The sequence below is a fragment of the Oryzias melastigma genome, linkage group LG9 (assembly GCF_002922805.2).
Source record: "Oryzias melastigma strain HK-1 linkage group LG9, ASM292280v2, whole genome shotgun sequence".
Classification (NCBI taxonomy): domain Eukaryota; kingdom Metazoa; phylum Chordata; class Actinopteri; order Beloniformes; family Adrianichthyidae; genus Oryzias; species Oryzias melastigma.
The window spans coordinates 19,649,707-19,667,980 of record NC_050520.1 but is presented as its reverse complement, the minus strand read 5'-3'; the positions used below and the strand labels follow the sequence as shown (position 1 = coordinate 19,667,980).

Sequence of the window (18,274 nt, the reverse complement as noted above, 5' to 3'; positions counted from 1 at the left end):
ACACACACATGAACATGAGGAAAACAAAAAAAATTCCAACACAACATGAATGCAAAATAACTTTCTGCACTTTAATTGTGGTGCGTAATCTAAGGGGAGACGGTAGAATTATAGAGAAGTATTCCAGATTTAATGGTTTAACATTTTAACAGGGCATGTTGGCCCTCAGGTTGAAGTTAGCCCACCCCTCATATAGACACTTATGGAGTTTATTTGCACTAATTGTTTTTCTAAACTAATGTGTTGATGCTAAACTTTTGTTCATAAATTAATTCAGAAGTGTCATATTTGAAAATACAGAAACTTCCAACTTCCTGTTTATCCATCTAAAAGAGCCTTAAGAAACGTCTGATTAGTTCAGCATTAAATTTTGCAAAGTCAAACTTTTTCAGTCTAAAATGAAATGTCATTTTGTTTTCTGGAAGCCTCATTTTTATCATAACTTTATTGGCTGGTGTCTTGTGCACAAACCTTAAAAAAGAGCAAAAGAAAATTGATAATAAAAATGTGACAACTGTTTGCTTAACTTTTCAGCAGCTTCTTCCAGCAGTTATTTAGATCTTGTTTTGTTTTGACTTGAAGGCTCATTATGCCTAGTTTTATTACTTTAACCTGTAGTGCCAGCCCTGGCGGGGCGGGGGGTGGAGGGGTGCTTTACATGACATCTCTGACTTAGTGTTGCCAGCAGCTGTAAGGGAACCAGGGTTACTGTTTCAGCAGGGAGCCTATTTTTAAACAAGCCAAGAACTTAAAGCCACATCGCCTCAATCAAGCCTGGAGCACTGATGCATTCAAGACTGTGTTTTGATTCCAGTCTTTATTGAGATCTGTATCTCTGAACCTCTTTCTGATCTGAACCTTTGATTTTACTTAAAAGCTTTCAAAAGTGAGCCCCCCTCTTCTCTCCGCTTTGCTCCTTTTCCACCTTCTCTCCCCTCTTTTCTTTCCCCCGCTCTATTTCCGTCCCACGCTGAGTCAGATGGATAAGTCCCAACTTCAAATGACACAAATAGGCAGACCACCTCCCAATACGGAGAGACCGAACCTCAAAAGACACAAAAAAAATCAAGTTTGAGAGCTCAAAAGTGCGAGAAACTGTCTCGATGGAGGAATGTGAGAGTGTAGCGTTTGAGATGACGGAGCTGCAGGAGTTTGAAGCCTCAGATGTCAACAGCCAGGATGACGAAGATGAAGTGGAGGAGCTACAAAACAGGTACTTTTTGAAACTTTATGTGTTGGATGGAAAGGATTTCTCCTTTGGGTTTGTCCAAAACTTCTGTTAAACCTTTTCAATGTGGCTTATTGGTTTCCTAAAAGAACTGAGAAAATGAAGAAAACATGACCTTGCAGAGTTAGTTTTTCTTTCTTCTACTAGATATTATCTACTTCCGTGTCATCAACATGATTAAAACTGAGAGTTCAGAGCATAGGTGCCATGTCAGAAACACGAGAAGACACTGATATGTTGGCTGCATTTGACAAGGCCAGACATTTCTTTTCTAATATTACAGAAATGACGCTTTGAGACGTCACCTTCCCATAACCCTGAGTGAGTTGAGATGTATTCATAGTTAAGGAGGGGGAAGCTTCTGGTGCATTCGAATTTTTTCACATAATCATTCATGCAGAGAGCCTGGCACCAGACACCTGATCTCCAGCGGGATATCAACAACAGATTCACTCGTTTGCCTGTTTTCAGCTCGGATTTGTTTGGCTGAAAGGCCTTCACGTATGTGGATGTTGCTCAAACATGTTTAGATTTGATTCATTGGTTTGTTCTCTGCTTAGATTTCCGAGGCCTGGGCCAAAAGGATCTCCTCTTGCAAGCCAGACTTTTCAGTCATGCCCTTCGTCTTTTTGCAGATGGCACTAACAGCTTCCTCTCCGTCCTCTAACTCTGTCCGTTGCTCTTTTCTTTAGTCTGCGAGAGGTGGTCCAGGACCAGTCTGTGAAGCCTAAGCTCCAGTGCCTGATGGTGGATCCATCATTCTCCATGGTAACGGTTCAGAGTGAGGACAGTGGCATTGTTTGGGAGACGGCCTCCAGCCGCTGCTCTACTCCCTGGGCGTCTGAGGCCAGCTCCACCTCGGAGGCTTACAGCATGGAGGGCTCTGGAGGCGCGGGAAAAATCACCATCGTGTTTGACGAGGAGAAAGTCATCCGCAGGAGGACGCGGTCCGGAGGGAGAAGCAGCAGACTGGGGGACCGACTGAGCAGACCTGGGAGTTCCAGGTCAGCTTCGGCTTTGGGAGTTGAGCGGCTGGAGATGGCCGAGGTTTCTCTTCCCAACGTCAAAGAAGAGAAGACGGAAACAGAGGCAGACTTGGACGAGATAAAGAACAAAGATCAGCAGCTGTTTAGTTTAATTTCAGAAGGTTATGAGATTCTTAACATCAGAGTTCCCTCCAAACTTCCCACCGTCGATGAAGAGGAGAGTACAGAGCTGCAGGACAATCTCTTCTATCTGGACCAGACTCCAAAGATTAAACCTCGGAACCACCAGAACTGGGCGGAGCATAAGACAGATGATCAGGAGGAGGAGGAGGAAACACCAGAGACCGCTGAGGTATGCATACAAAAATGTTAGCCTCAGTTTAATAGATTTTAAAGGTTTGAATGTTGAAAAGTCATTGATAATTGCTGATTTCTTCACAGTCCTCAAAGGCTGATTCCTCACAGCCAACAGTGGGTACAGGGCTTGGACAGAGAGACAGTGCCTGTGACATCGACTACTTTGAGAAGTTCACTCTTCTGGATGTGGTTTCTGGAGAACAAGCATCAGCGCTGCAGGACAACGCAGCACAGCCAGCTGAAAAACTCCCAACAGAAAAACAAACGGCGGTAGAGGAGGCCGCCACAGAGAGCCCCTCTGCCCCCGAAGACTCCTTTGTGTTCGTCACGGATGTGGAGATAGTTGGAGAACACCTGGATGAGGTTTTCTATGGAGAAGGACCTCCTGCGCCGCAGCAGAGGGGAGAGGATGTGGACAGCGGGTCCAGGATGAGAACAAGACGCGAGAGCCAGAGGTCGACCAAGGAGGGCGGCTCTGTGCTCTTCATGAGTGAGGAGACCACGCTCACTCCTATTTTCATCTCTCCTGGACCTCCTAAGATCATCGACCCCATCCTCCTGGAGGAGCCTTCTGCGCTGTCCTTCATGTACTCAGACCTATACGAAGATGCTGAAGGTGAGAGGAGGAGGAGCGATGAAGAGTGCTCCGAGCCAGAGAGCGTGGTTTCAGAGAAATCGTACAAAAGGCGTTTATCAGACTCCGAGGAGGCCGAAGGGTACCTAGAGAAATTCATTTTGAAAGACGAAACTCCTGTTGTGGAGGTGCAGGTGGAGTCGGTGAAGGACAAGAATAAAGGGAGGATGGTGTGGCCACAGAACAAGTTTGAAATGACCGGAAGTCTGATTAGGGTTAAGGAAATAGAGGAGGAGGAGAAGGCAAAGACAGAGGATGGTGAGATGCAGGAGGTGAGTGTTGGAGAGGATTTGCACTCTGAAAAAATTGTAGAGGAACCTCTTATAGCGGCCCAGCAGCAGGCTGTAGAAGATTTGGAGCTTAAATCTGAGACGGACCAACAGGATCTCCACAAGGAAGAAGCAAACGAGACAGAACCTCCTTTACAGAGCACAGAAACAATACCTGTGCTTTGCCAGGAAGAGGTGGAAGCTGAGCTAACACAGGAGACCAAGGAGATTCAGAGAGGTGATGAAGAAGAAGCTCCTAGCAAAACCAGAACAGGTACGGATGTGGTTGAAAAAATGTCAACAGCACCTGGAAGCAAAGAACTGGCTGCACTGGACTCTAAAACCCAGACAGAAAGCAGTTTGTCTGAAAAGGCAACTCCACAGAGTGTGTCAAGGGAAGAAAAACTAGCAACAGAGGCTAAAGATCATGTGGGAGAACCTGAAAAGGAAACTTTTAGTAAGCCCAAACTGGAAACAGAACCTCCAGAAACAGAAGCATCTCCTGCACAGACTGAAGCTCTCACGGACTGTGACGCACAGACAACAGTGAAAGTGTCTGAACAGGAAGAAACAGCAAAGCAAATTAGGATTAATGATCAGGAGGTAACTCAAGTGGAAGAGCCAAAAGCTCAAACTGAAACGTCTGAGGAGAAGCTTCTGGAAGCTGCAGATGTAGGTCAGGAGTCAGAGCTTCAAACCCAAAGTCAAGGTGAGATGACCGAGCCTGTGATCCCAGCAGAACCGGACACACAATCCACCGTCAAATGTGTGCAAATCTGCGAAGCTGATCAAATCAAAACCCACACAGAATCGGAGGAAACCAGTAAAGCTTTAGAAGTCAGTTCTGAATTTAAGACAGAAGATATTGAGGCTGACATTCAGGACATTGTAGGTGTTGGTGATGAGTTCATCCTTCTGGTTCCCAAAGGACAAATTGTAGAGATGGACATAGAGGTCGGTCAGTGGTCAGAGAAGACTCCAGAAGCAGCACTAGAACCAGACAGAACCATCGGACTTCAGCTTCCAGAGTCTCTGACTGAGGAAGCAGAGGCAGAACTTGAAGCAAAAGAAGATCAACTAGATCTTGAGCCACCGCCTGTGCTTGTTGAAGAGCCAGCCATAGACGACCAGGAGATTGAAATGGATACAGAACCAGTGGCTGTCACTTCTGGGGAGAATTTGTCTGGGCTGAAAGAGGACGAGTTGGAGTCAAAGCAAACAGAGGAGGAACTAAAGCCAGACGTTCAGAAGTTAAAAGATGCACTGGAGGATAATATTCCTACAGAGGATTCTCTTCTTGTCGATCTGAAAAATGAAGATGTTGGACGAGAACAGGAGAAAGACCAAGTTGTTGAGGAGGCTGCAGGTGTAACTGTCGAAGAGCTCGGGTATGAGGTGGTATCTGAGCAGGAGGTGAAAGAAATTCTTGAATCGGTAATACATGCAGATGTTGGAGAGACTTTCTTGGAGCAGGAAGAGAAGATGGACGTAGAGAAGGACGAGCAAACAGAACTTTTTAGTGAAGAGCTTATGGAGGAAGATTATGAGATCATTGACGCCGAGGAGGAAGGTCAGGCCCGACTGGCTGCTGAGCTGCAGGGGATGGATTGGTTCTGTGCTACCTGTGAATGTCTGCTGTCAGAGGACGAGCGCACGTCTGCGGAGCACGTCGGCCATGAGCTCAGCTCTGTGGATGAAGCCTATGAGGAGATCAAGGTGATGCATGCGTGTGAAACATAACTCTAGCTTTGACAGAAATCAGCGTTCGAGTCACTAAAACGGTTAATATTTCACACAAGTTCTCCTGACAGACAGCATCCTAAATTATTATTTTCTCCTCAGGGTTCATATCTCTGGGTTTAGTTGGAGTCATCAGATGATAAAGCGGCCTCCTTTTAGTCAGCTTGCTTTTTTCCATTGACCCTGACAGTCTCTCAGAGAGCTGGCAGGCTGCAGCGCCCACATTGATTTGTTGTGATGCACAGATCTGCTTTAATCATCGCAAAGGTCCAACAGGACATCAGGCAGACTGATATGTGATCCTCTGACACACCCAGCACAGTTTCCTCCATCAAGGTCAGCCCCCAGATTAAAACCAAACCAGAACTTTCAAAACAAGAAAATGACCTGCAGTTTATTTCTCTAAGTTTATCTGTTTCACGCAGTTATCAAAAAAATCCCTTGGATTCAGAAGAATGAGAAGGCACATTGTTCAGTGTCATTTTCAGATAAAGAGTATCACGAAAAGGTCAGAGATCACAGCTGGATTACACAAAGAAGGGATCAATTCAGAAAATCAATCCTTGTTCACAAAAGTATTTTTATAAACTCCTCTCCGTTTTTTTGAGCTACAAATCTCTCCCACGTTTTTACACATGGACATAGACTCACATATGTTCTTAAGTTATAACACATAAAAACACGTGTTGACTGTGAAGGGAAAGTGGGTCGATGACTAATGCTTGACCTCTTCAGCTCTTTAAATATCCTCACCAATAGCTTGATTTGATCCTACAGCAGATTCACCTAAAAATGACAGATTTACCTATAAATGAATACAGATTTTTAATACATAGGATTTAAACCAAAATGAAGACAGAAAATACCTCCAAAGACTTACTCCAAAGAAAATGCTGTTCTTGTGGCTTTTTCTCATGGAGGACATCTATAAAGAAACTTAAGCTGAAAATTGCATTTCTGAGTATTTCTTTATTCACATTGTTGTGAATCAGCAGCAGATGAAAAAATGCTGTTGGAAAAAGCTTGTCATAGGTGCTACTACGGCAAGCCGCAAGCTCTCTGCTCCACTCCACTCTGATCCATCTACTTGTAGACAAATAGATCCATGTCTGTCTTTGTTTTCCTCATCTGAGCTGGAATCTGGCCCTTAACAGTACAGCTGGATAGCTCCAATGCTGCCAGTCATTTTTGTTGCATGTTAGGTTGGGCGTGTGAGGAGATTTTCATGGTAGAGCCCCTTTAATGTAAAAATTCTGTTTGCCCCTCATCTTTAAAAGGGGAGCTGTTTCCATGACTTCAAACTGAAAACTGTCTTACCTGCTTCTGAAAGCATTTAAACTGCAATAATAAGTGTAGAGTTTTAGAACATAATACTAAAACGTCTCATATAACTCATATGCCTGTGTCACAGGAGACACTGGGTAACTGGATCTCAGAGCTTCAGGAGAGATCAGAGAACATTGAAGACCTGGTGTCAGAGCTGGAGTTGGCCTACAACTCTGTAGAGGTACATCCTTTTCCACAGATATATTTCCTTATCAGGGAACTTTAACGAAAGGCCGTCTTTGGCTGTCTCTCCGTCAGGACCAGTTTGTGGAGAACGAGGAGGCCATGCAGGCGCAGAATGAGGAGATGAAGGCTCTGGTGATGGAGCAGTACAACGGCATGTCAGTCAGCATGGAGGAGGAGAAGAAGGCCAAGCTGGAGCAGCTCTACGACAAGATCGTTTCCTTCCAGGAGAACATCGACTCTGCCAAGAGCACTTTGGAGATCACTGCCAGGGAGGCAGAGACGGATGCTCGGGTGAGTCCTGCAGACTTTTTTGGATCAGTAGTAAATTCTAGAGAAGGGGTGTGTGATAAACTTTTCATTTCTCCCATCAGCCACCTGAGGACATTCATTCAAGGTAATTTGAGAGTTGCTTTAAGACATGGCTGTAGAACCAGAACCTGCTGTATGAAAAATGTCCAACTCTTGTGGTCAGACTCAAAGCAGCTCTGGATGCAACCTTGTCATTGGAGTTGGGTCCCAAGGGCCTGCTGGTGTTCGAGGACTACGCCAAGGCCAACACTTCCAGCTCCAACAACCTTGCACAACGCAAAGGAATCCCAGGTAGGTCTTTCAGCATCTGTAACCTTGTTAATGTGTGGAGTTTTAGCTGTTGGAAATCATGCTGGTGTGTTTGATCAGTGCCCAAAAGACCCACCCTGCAGCCCCAAGAGCCCGGCTCAGCCACCAGCTCCAGCGTCACCGTCTACTGGACAATCAACACTGGAGATGTCATCGACTGCTTCCAGGTCTACTGCATGGAGCATCCACAGGGAGGTGCTGTCAAGTTTTTGAAAAAATGTTATTGATTATCGATTTTTTGTGGATTAACGTTTCCTTTAGCAGAAACACAACAAATACTTGAGTCACACTGAGGTTCTCCTGGTTTGTGTCCACAGCGGTGTCAGAGGAGTACCGGGTGACGGTTAAGGAGAGCTACTGCGTCCTCGAGGAACTGGAGCCTGATAAGATGTACAAAGTGTGGGTGATGGCTGTCAACTACTCAGGCTGCTCTCTGCCCAGCGACAGACTGATCTTCAGAACTGGTCAGTAGAACGTGTACAATAAAACTGAGGACACTCCTTTTTCGTTTAGTTTAAATTGCGGTGGCTATGGATCCAGAGGTGTTTTCATGTGAAGCTCTTGTCATTTTGGTAGCTCCCTCAGTGCCAGTGATGGACACTGAGCGCTGTACAGTCCTTTGGGATTCAGCCACGCTGAGATGGAGCCCAGCAAAGGAAGATACTCCTGGACAGACTTACACGCTGGAGTACTGCCGCCAGTATGAACTGGAGGGAGAGGGGCTCAGGTTTGTTTCAGAAGAATATTTCATTCTGAGATTGGCTAAAAGCTTCTCTTGAAAACTGTGTGTACGAATGTGTGCTGCAGGTCCATCTCTGGAGTGAACGTCTGTGAACAGAGTGTGGTCCTCCAGCCCAATGAGAATTACCTGTTCTACATCAAAGCTGTGAATGAGGCAGGCGCCAGCGAGCAGAGCGAGGCTGCACTCATTTCTACTAAAGGTTAAAAACACTCTGATGCAGTGAATTCAGCTCTATATTAAACAGATTAAAAGTATTTATCCCCACGTTGCTTCTGTTGCTTTTTACGTCTTGCAGGGACGAGGTTCCACCTGCTGAAAGGCTCCGCCCACGCCGCTCTGGAGCTGTCAGAGGATCAGACCACCGTGAACTATTTACCGGATACTCACAAAGCTGCCTCTGATAAAGAGTGAGTTTAACCCTGATGAGCTCTCACACAGCTTTCCAGTAAATTCTTTGAGTTTGGAGTTAACACAGACTAAAAACACAAATATCATTGGTTTTAAAAATGTATCAAAAAAGATTTATTTACAAACCTCAAATAGTCACAAGTAGGACAAATGTTGACACTAACATTACATTTTGTCAGGAAACTTTTTCTGAAAATGGACTATAATGAAGTTCTGTAAATCCGTACACAGTTTTCCAGAAATACAAAAAGATTAAATGAGACTCAAAAGTCAAAAACTAATTTTTTTGTGTCGTACTTACAGCACGGAGCACTCTACTGTCTTAGACACACGCACAAAGCAGAACAACCATTTTTTTCACATTTAGAAAACATTTTCATCCATAACCCACAGGTTTTCTTACAATTAGAGAAAATGTTGTGTTGAGAAACTTAACTGAGCAAATGATGACTTTCAACACTGGGATATTAAAAACCTGACAGCCTACTACAATTTTATACATTCACAATTATACTCTATATTCCTCTCTATATATTCATCTGTGATGGTTTTGGCTTTTGGAGACATGGTGATGGTCTTCAGAGGCCTACAGAGCCCCAAGCTTCACTTGGTCAAACTTCACTTATTCAAGATATAATATATCATTTGGACTTAAGAGTTAAAAATTGAGTTCTGTAGCATCAGTAGAATCCAAAATATTGAAAAAAGATCAAATTTCTGCCAGGATTCTCTTGATACTCGACGGATTCAGGAGCAGCATCATTCTTGATTTCCCTATGATTGTTTTATTCTTCCATCTTCTCCAGGACTCTTTTGATAAAATCCATTTGTAATCTTGAGTAAATTTGACATATTTTGATCAGATTTCGTTTCTTCTAGGTGTCCATTCATCCTGGGTGAGATGTTTCCAGCTCGAGGCCTCTACTACTGGGAGACAGTCGTGTCAGGAAGTACAGCCTATAGACTCGGGGTGGCATACGGTACAGGCAGTTCAAACGGTTCACTTGGTGAAAACAGCTCATCATGGTGTTTACAGAGCGTTCCTTCACCATCAGGGTATGTACAAGATCGTTTCTTCACTTTAAAATCATAGTTTTGTTTGGAGTATAATAATAAAACCTTTATGGTCTGTTTCTCTCTAGCTGCAGGTATCTGCTGCTTCACAATAGCATTCAGTCCTCTGTGTTTGTGACGGATACGCCTCAGCGAGTGGGAACCCTCCTGGACTATCAGCACGGCTGTCTGTCTTTCTACGACGCTGCAAGCGGCCGGTTGTTGGGTACCTTCAGGCAGCGCTTCACCGAGCCCTGCCACCCGGCTCTGGGGCTGGAGCAGCCGGGCCGCCTGCAGCTGTGCATGGTGCAGGAGCTGCCCCAATTTGCAAAAGACAGCTAGCCCTGCCACACTCCTAACTCTAAAAAAAAAGTTTACAGAGGATGTTGAACTGTTTGATTGCTTTCTATTCATTAAGTGAAATGACCACAGTTGCAGAGGAAATCCAGAAAACATGATGTGATGTTTTTGTTTATATGATCTCATTTTTAGGATTGCATGTCTTGGAAAAAAGACTTTAATAACAACTTCAAAACTGTTTTTCTCCGACTTAAAAAAATAATGATTTTGATTCAAAAAGGAAAAATATTTTGTTGTAAGAGTTTTGTAATATTGACCACTGATGTGAGTTTTCTTATCTTTTGTAAAGTTTTCTCATTGACTGTTTCCAGGTGTCTGTTGTGTTGACAGGTAAAAGCTCTGAAGACAAATGAAGATTTTTTTTTTGATTGCTTACTCAGCATAAATGACAATCAAACTCGTCACCACCTTTCAAACTGTATTTTAGTATTGTAGTTTTTAAAGACACATTATCTTATTTCATCTGAAATATTTTACTAGTTTAAGGGGAAGATAATTTTTAAAAAAAGGCTTGTTTTGAGGGCTGGATGGTGGTGCAGTGGTTAGCCCTCTTGTCAAATCCCAGCAAGGTCCTTTCTGTGTGGAGTTTTCCTCTCACAGACCAAAAACATGGTTTATATGTTATTTAGTGACTCTTAATTGCCTGGATAAATGTGTAGCCCCGAAACAGGCTGGTGACCCGTTCAGGGTGTACCCAACCTTATCGTGACCCCAAAAGGGATTCAGCAGGTGCAGAAGATGGATGGCTTGTTGTGACTTCTAACATCAGTTCGCCGCCAGAGGGCGTCGGCCCTCCATCTGCTTCAAGGCTGGTTACACATCTCATCTATCTATAGTCCAATGCATTGAGAAATCAGCTGTAATCAGACTCTGTAGGCATTTAGTATTATAAATCAGTCAAAATAATGTCACAATAATTTCTCAATTTAGTAATAGCTAGAATGTGAATAAAGGCACATTTACATATTTAATAAAATAAAAAAAACTAAAAGTCACAATAAGATGGAGAGCCACTAAATTCAGTCCTAATATAATGGTAGCTAACGTCAAATTAAATATTTTCTTATCTTTTATCAGTAGTACATCACAATGATATTATTATACTCCACCATAATGCCTGTCTCGGGGCTTTGTGGCCCCGTCATTGTCCAGATGAAGTACTTTTCCCCTAAAGACATGCCACAAACAATTAGAGGCAAAGTGTTTCCCAGGCCCTCAGACTCCGTCCTTAATTCTCTCAGATTTTGTTTCTCTTTTCAAGGGGGAAAAAAAAGGAGGAAGGAGGGCAAACACATGCAACCCATCAGCGAGCTGGCCTCCATCTGTGTGGCTCTGAGCTGCAGCCGGAGAAGTGACGGCTGCCTTTTCCTGCAACTTCCCTACCTTTCTGGAATGATTGCATCATTTTTTTTTTCTCCACCAATTGCTTTAATGTTTTCCATGTCTCCGGCCAAAAACCAGACAAGAGAGTCTTTATCCTTCCATATCCAAACAAACAACCCATCTATCGCTCAAGTGCGGTGGACAGCCAGGAAATCTTTCGCAACTAACTGAAAATGGGAGACATTTCTTTAAAAAAAAAAAAAAAACAAGTTTTGGATTAGAAAAGACTGTCTGAAAAGACAAATTTTATTCTTATTTTGTTCAAAAAAGGAGAAAAAGAACACTGTGTATACTGTCAGCACGTTATGGGTACATCAAATATAAATAAAATGTGTGAATGAAGAAGGACACAGTGGGGATTTGGGCACAAACACAAAGACACAGGCAGTAATGAAGGCACGCTGCAGCCGCTCTTTGTCTGATGTGATGCTGGAAGCTCACAAACACGACAACACTTGCAGAGAAATCACCTCAAACTGGAGGGTTAGTCTGAACATATGAACATTGCAGCTGAAAAACAAGAAAATCATGAACAATTTGAAAACCAAACCACAACACAAAGACGATGACAATGAAAGGACACTTCAACTCAGACGAAATGAACAACAGAGTCACAGAAAATGATCGTTATTTAGCAGGAAAAAAATCATTACAATTAAATAAATATTAGGCCTCAAGTTAAAGCAAACATTAGCATCAACTTAAAATAAAGTGCAAAGCCTGTTCAATTGTGTATCGCAAAAAATTTATGTGAGCTAACTTGGTCTTATTTAGAGGTGATGACCAAAAAAAATGTTACAACTATTTACAACTATATATATATATACAACATTGTAGATGAAGGCAAGGAATGATCCTAGCTCCATACTGATGCATCATACAAAATAGACTTTTTTTTACTATAGCTGAGGCCAATCTACACAAAAATAACTGAAAGCACAACAATTTTCAGTCTTTTTACCTTTACACTTGACTGACAATAGTAGCTTAGCTTGTGAGAGCAACGTAAAATGTATAACCCTTCAGCAAAACAAAAACAGTTTAAGGTTAAAAGAAGAAAAAAAGAAAAGCAAAATAAGCCATTCAAAGGTTACAGTGTGCCACTTATTTTGTCTTCTGGGTTACTCATTTTTCTCCCAGCCGGCAAGGACAAGTGGGGCCTCCATGTTTTAAAATGGGCAGAAAATGTGGGTCCTGATTGGGTCTTTCCGCAGTTTCTGTGGTGCCCCCCCCTGTGTTTTGAGTGGGAACTTAGCGTGTTGGGTCGCTACGCTAGCCAGCCGCCTGGTGAACAAAGGAGCTCGCTAGCTCGACACACCGGAGCTTGCTAGCTTGGTTTAGTCAAGCTCACTACGGTGGAGCTCGCTACAGCAGAGCTTGCTAGCTAGCTACAATGCAGCTCGCTACAGCAGAGCTCCGGTATATCGAGCTAGCAAACTCCTGTGTCCACCGGGCAGCTAGCTAGCGTAGCGAGCCAAGCCAATGTGGGCAAACACAGAAACTGTGGACAGACCCATTCGGGGCCCACATTTTCTGCTCACTTTTAAACCATATGGGCCCCACTTGGACTTGTTGGGCTCTTTCAATCCTTTGAACGTTCTGCATCCCTTTAATCCAGAGCTACTCCACTGCAGTCCATCATTGACTCTTCCTTTTTAAACACATGCCGGTTCCTCCCTTCCAACATCCTCGGGATCCATTATGAGTGTTTCAAGCATAGCTTCTAGTAATTACATATCCCAATTAACCAATAATGTATATTCCGTTTGAGACTTTTTTTTTCCCTTCAGAAGACGCTGAGTCCGATTCAGAGCAACGCCGCTAGCTTTTAGCGCTTCATGAGACAGGAGCGGAGCTGAAAGCTTGGCTGTTAGGCGGGAGAGGAGCTGTTCGCACTGGACAGGCTGGGTTTGGGGTCAAGTCTGTGGGGTTTGTGCTGCGGGCTGCTGCGAAGATTATCATCCATCTACAGCAAAAACGTACAGATGACTTAGTTCCCCGCATGCAAAAAGCACAACAGCTGTGAGCTCCAGCAGACAGAACGGTGAAGATACCTGCTGAAAGGAACCATGCAAAAGAAGAGAAAAAGAAAAAGCAGAAGCACCTTCTCTATCAAGTTGGACTCTTTGTTTACAAGCTGTGTTAGTTTCTGAAGGTTGGCATCCATCGATTCCTGAACAGCAGGAGGAGGAGGAGGAGGAGGACCTGGAGAGACATGGAGAAAAATACAGAAAAAAGATAGATGGAAGAAAGTGAGCGAAACAGGAAGTGTGTTAGGTCACAGAACACCAAAAGTGCAGGAAGGAAGTGATGGGAGCTAAGTGGTGAAAGCTGATGAGGTTAGCTCTGCACCCCCAGAGAGCAAACGTGTGCCCAGATCTTACAAGGGTGGTCTGAGCTGAAGTACACTTCAAGGATGTTGTCACAGAAGTGCGTGAGGTTCTCCAGCTGTTTGAGATGGCTCTGCAGATGGCTGCTGGGAAGACTCGCTTTGTGCAGAGGAGCAACGAAGCCAAACACAAAGGCATCCAGACTGGTTGGCCTGTGATCAGAAACACACAAAAGAAAAAATCCCACAAAAATAAGCATGTTAGATTACATTTATGATAAATTAGATACAGTCTGACAGCAAATAATCAATTCTGTTTTCACTCTTTTTCATCTAATCCATAAACAGCTCGTTCAATAAATATTTAAACATCAATAGACTCACGAGTTGCCAAAAAAGTGGTTTGCAGTTCCCAGTCTGTAGGAAAGAAGGTTCAGGCACTCTTTAGCGTCACTGTAAATCTGAAGCAGAGTGGGAATAATTTACATCTCCGAGCCACAAATCGCTCTCAGATGGTGCACAGGAAGAGTCGACAGACCGCGCTGCTCATGTCTCGTAAACAACCGCTCTTACCTTTCCCTCTATCTCAGAGATTCTGTGCAGCGGCGCCTCGCCTTTGGTGAGAAGGATGCGGGAGAGCGCGATGCTGGCCAGGCGACTGGGGACGATGAAGTTTAGTGGGAAAGGCGAGCGTGAGGCAAACCACGGCCGTGTGAGACTGGTGTAGTTTTCAGCGTCCACCCAGAATGTGTGAAGCTGTTGGAAAAGACCTTTGTTTAAGACCCTTTTCAATCGTGTCTTTCAATCATGATTTTGCCTTTTTTTTTAAACTGCAGTTTTCTAGCACATAGTTTCTGCATTAAAGTAATGCATCAAGAACATGTTAAAAAAACAAACAAATTAACAAAGTGGGTCTTATAAAAAAAAAAACAAAAAAACAAAGAAAAGACGAGACATTTTTACCAAAGCTGGTCGTAGTTTCTCCTCAAGCAAGGCAATGTAGGCCATTGTGTCTGCTCCCTGTCTGGCTGTCAACTCATAGTCTGCATTAAACCTCTGCAAATAAAAAAAGATAAGAAAATAAAAGTCAGATCGAGTGCTGATTTGATTCTAATATATTAGAGTCAAAGCCAAATCTCACCTGTTTCCTCATAAAACTGAGAATCTGTGCAGGTTCTTGTACTACAGAGTCTCCACAAAGCAACTCTGGACTGTTTGCTGAAAACAAATGATCAAAATCATGCAGTGCAGGAGGAAGTCAGCCATGACATCAGTGCTAAATATCAGAATTCTGCTCTTTAGATCTGCAAATGTTAACAAAAACTGTAACGGCTGTGAGCTGCTTCCTAAAATAGAGCATCTCATTTCAAATAAAACTAAAAAATTAACTTTATCTTGAATATAGTATAATATTGACATATTATTATAAGTCAGTAGGGGTGGGATTATATAATTAAACTCCCCTTCAAGCCAAAAAAAAAAAATCAAACTCTGCTTGACTTTAATTGATAACCGTTATATTTTATGAAACTAATGTGACTATTCTGTAAGCAACACGGCAAAAACATCTATTTATGATGTTGACATCTTCAAAAATGTTTTTATTTATTTTCTCTTCAATATGTTACTTGAAATTCAAAATGGTTTTGATGTATATGTGTTTTATAACTTTTTATTGCAGTATTTAGTTATATTTTCGACGCTTGAAATAATTAAATAAATCACATCAAATATATGGAAATACACCTGAATGTCTCAGAAACAATGTAAAAAGACAAGCTTGCTTTTATTGAGGTTGTCAAATCTTTTTTAATCCTTTCTCAGCAGCTGTTCTGTGCAAACATTCATAAAAAGGATGTTTCTACAAGAGTCATGTAGCTCTGCATTAATGGCAACATTACCACTGTGTCTTTAAAGCATAGTTTACAGAAGCTGCAGCCCACCTGTTAGAGTTTTCCATGTCCAGTCAATGTGGGAAACTGTCAGCTTGGCACCAGAAAACCTGGAGTATGCCTGGAAGAGAAGCACAGACCAAATAGGGAACACAGTGGAAAAAATATGGTTGTATAAAATCCACACCGACAGACTTATTTGGATACTAACGTTTTCAGCAAAATAGTGTTTACTTAGTTAGATCAAAAACACAAAACTTTAGCAGGCAAACCTACGTTTCAACAGCTTTGCTGCAGCTCCATGCATGCTCTAACTCAGAGTCTGCAACATTTAGTGCCACATCTGGCTCTGATAAAATAAAAATAATCAGTTTTTAATATTAAAAAGTGACTGTAAAGTAAAAAAAAAAAATGTAAACTGTATTTAATTCAGTCACAAACAGTAGAAGCAAAGTGTGTTTCACAAGTCAAATTAAAACATTTTGACAGATTCTTGAGCAGCGTGTCCTAAAGAAAAACAACTGGAGGACAGAAACTAGAATGAAGACGAAATAAGAAGGCAGATTTTCTAATATTGAATCAATTCAAGAAATTTAAGTGTGTTTTATGGTTTGAAAAATACTTTAATTATCTCTGATTTAATTTCTGTGCGTTATGAATTTCTGGAAAATCCTGCTGCTTACATTATACTACCAACAACTACATTTGCAGCATTGACCTGTTTCTCTGTGGAAAAATGTGTCTTTTATTTTAAAAGAAAGTTAAGTGAACATCTGTCAAAAGTTATTAACTATTTTACAATTTGTCTTTGATTTTTTAGGAGTATTTACCTTACCAAGAAGGAGGGTATAAAGTCAGGGATGTCCAGTTTAGTTTGTGTTACAGGTGTGAATCCCATTGAAAAAAGTGATTTATATTTATCCTTAAAATAACAATATTATTAATACAAATCTGTGTCTTAGTGTTCAATTAATTTCTTTGTAGCTCCTTCTTGGTTTTGGTCAGTGAGAAATCAATGCAGGAATTTAGTAAAAATATGACCTAAAAATGTGGTAGACTTGGAGAGATGAAGCAGAATAACATCTTCCTATAAATATCTATAAAATGTGTACTTATTTTTAAGATAAACACAGAGTTTCTGTTTAGGAATACGTTTTGAATTTAGGGCACAATTTAGTGCACAAGAGAAAATACATACAGGGTTCTCTATGTTAAACTTTGGTGGTAAATATTGATAAATAGGTCAGATTGTTGCCAATAAACTAGCAAAAATCAATTCAACCACAGAATTAAATATAAAATTAACTACAACTATATAGTTAACAACTATGTCAGTGTCACCTATAGGTGAGAATGATCTCATGATGCATACTTGGATAAATAGAAATATGTCTTACACTAAATAACTGTTGATTTCCCCATAAGTCTTTAGACTTTGATATTTCTGATGACTATCTAATGAAAAAGGAGCCTGAACAAGCTGACCTTGAAAGAACACTCCTCTATCAGAGGTAATAAAGACTTAGGTCATGCAGTTATTCATTAAGGACAAAGCCCTGCATTTAACACGGACCCCATTCTGCAGCGGCGACGCTAAAAGTCAGCTTTGAAACCTCCTTTTCTGTCCAGCAGCTGAAACACTGCAGGCTGCAGCATAACAGTTAGCATGGAGGCTAACGACAGAGTCACTATGGAGGAGACAGAGGAAGAACCGGGGAGAAACGCGGGCTTCCGAGGCGCAGCCCCGCAAGAGCTGAGAGCACTCGGTCTGACGCGGCCACAGCCTTACCAGAACTACGAGGGAGTCGGTGTGGACAGAAGGCAAACCCCAGTCTGCTCCCCAGCATCTCAGCTCCATGGCAGCCGCCATGTTTCACAGGGGGAGCCGTGACGTCACTCCGACCTGTCATATCAGAGTTGGGGGCGGGGGAAGGGAGGGGGGTTGTTTATAATATAAACTGAAATATAACCAAAAAATTATATTATATTATATTATATTATATTATATTATATTATATTAGGTAGATTAATCATCAATTAATCACAATTATTTTAGTAAACTCTTCAAAATAAAAGCCTTCATTCATAATTGTGCTCTTTCTGTGTTTTTGAGTAAATACATTCACACAAAAATATATACCGGGTATCCTTGGGATACAACTGGCAGTTTTAAGAGTTTACAAGTTTTTTTAATGGACAATTTGTCCATTCTTTTTTTTAATTGATACTTTTTTGATAAATATAAGCCTGTATTGGGAGATTCACATTAACTGCAATTTTCTCAATCACATTCAACAGTTAATTGAATTCACATTTCTGTAAATTTCAGTCTCAATCAAGCAGAAACCAAAAATCTGTTGGGAAATATTAAAAAAGAAAAGTTCATAGCTAATAGAAAAAAAAATATCCATTCACTTTGAAGTTAATGACAGCAGCTTTAATGCTGCGGTTTTTCCTTTAATAACAAAAGCATAGTGTCTGCTTCAGATGGGCGAAGGCTGCCAGTTGTGGTCAGAGGCCAGACAGCCAGAAACTGGATGGCTGCAAAATGGAAACTGTTAATGTTCTCATTTGGCTCACACCTCTAGCTGAACTGTTGAAATATGCCGGAGATGGACAAAGAAAGCTTAACGACAAGCACCAGATATCAGTAAGTGTTTCCAGGCCTCCTGGTTTATTCCAGCTTTTCTACAATCTGTACTGAATTTTAGTAAAGGCAAAATTAACAGTGGCATGTAAAAAAAGGTCAACGTTAATTAGATT

At 41.9% G+C, this 18,274-nt stretch overlaps 2 protein-coding genes across 3 annotated transcripts; one reads left to right on the top strand and one right to left on the bottom strand.

The window, feature by feature from the left end:
* Window positions 1-546: 546 nt before the first annotated feature.
* cmya5 (cardiomyopathy associated 5) lies at window positions 547-10,248 on the top strand. The gene is made up of 14 exons (XM_024276351.2): window positions 547-1,213; window positions 1,921-2,566; window positions 2,656-5,190; window positions 6,626-6,721; window positions 6,799-7,017; window positions 7,098-7,120; window positions 7,199-7,326; window positions 7,405-7,539; window positions 7,662-7,808; window positions 7,921-8,071; window positions 8,152-8,285; window positions 8,382-8,493; window positions 9,374-9,550; window positions 9,637-10,248. The coding sequence occupies exons 1-14, from the start codon at window positions 1,104-1,106 to the stop codon at window positions 9,887-9,889; spliced, it is 4,866 nt and encodes a 1,621-aa protein (XP_024132119.1). The 5' UTR covers window positions 547-1,103; the 3' UTR covers window positions 9,890-10,248.
* Window positions 10,249-12,840: 2,592 nt separating this feature from the next.
* On the bottom strand, window positions 12,841-17,429 carry mtx3 (metaxin 3). Of its 2 annotated transcripts, XM_024276227.2 has the most exons (9): window positions 17,301-17,429; window positions 15,563-15,632; window positions 14,761-14,837; window positions 14,583-14,675; window positions 14,193-14,375; window positions 14,004-14,080; window positions 13,675-13,832; window positions 13,395-13,495; window positions 12,841-13,256 (listed from the first exon to the last, which is right to left on the bottom strand). In XM_024276227.2, the coding sequence occupies exons 1-9, from the start codon at window positions 17,379-17,381 to the stop codon at window positions 13,161-13,163; spliced, it is 936 nt and encodes a 311-aa protein (XP_024131995.1). In that variant the 5' UTR covers window positions 17,382-17,429; the 3' UTR covers window positions 12,841-13,160. The 2 variants fall into 2 exon arrangements, with proteins under 2 accessions (XP_024131995.1, XP_024131997.1); XM_024276229.2 differs by lacking the exon at window positions 13,395-13,495.
* Window positions 17,430-18,274: the final 845 nt, after the last annotated feature.

Excerpts from the sequence above, each read along its gene's own strand:
- cmya5 (XM_024276351.2), top strand. The coding sequence starts at position 1,104 with ATGGAGGAATGTGAGAGTGTAGCGTTTGAGATGACGGAGCTGCAGGAG. Across the intron at positions 7,327-7,404 it reads ACAACGCAAAGGAATCCCAG|TGCCCAAAAGACCCACCCTG; the intron begins GTAGGTCTTTCA and ends GTGTTTGATCAG. Across the intron at positions 9,551-9,636 it reads AGCGTTCCTTCACCATCAGG|CTGCAGGTATCTGCTGCTTC; the intron begins GTATGTACAAGA and ends GTTTCTCTCTAG.
- mtx3 (XM_024276227.2), bottom strand. The coding sequence starts at position 17,381 with ATGGCGGCTGCCATGGAGCTGAGATGCTGGGGAGCAGACTGGGGTTTG. Across the intron at positions 13,496-13,674 it reads CTTCAGCTCAGACCACCCTT|GTCCTCCTCCTCCTCCTCCT; the intron begins GTAAGATCTGGG and ends ATGTCTCTCCAG. Across the intron at positions 13,257-13,394 it reads AGTCCAACTTGATAGAGAAG|ATGGATGATAATCTTCGCAG; the intron begins GTGCTTCTGCTT and ends TTTTTGCTGTAG.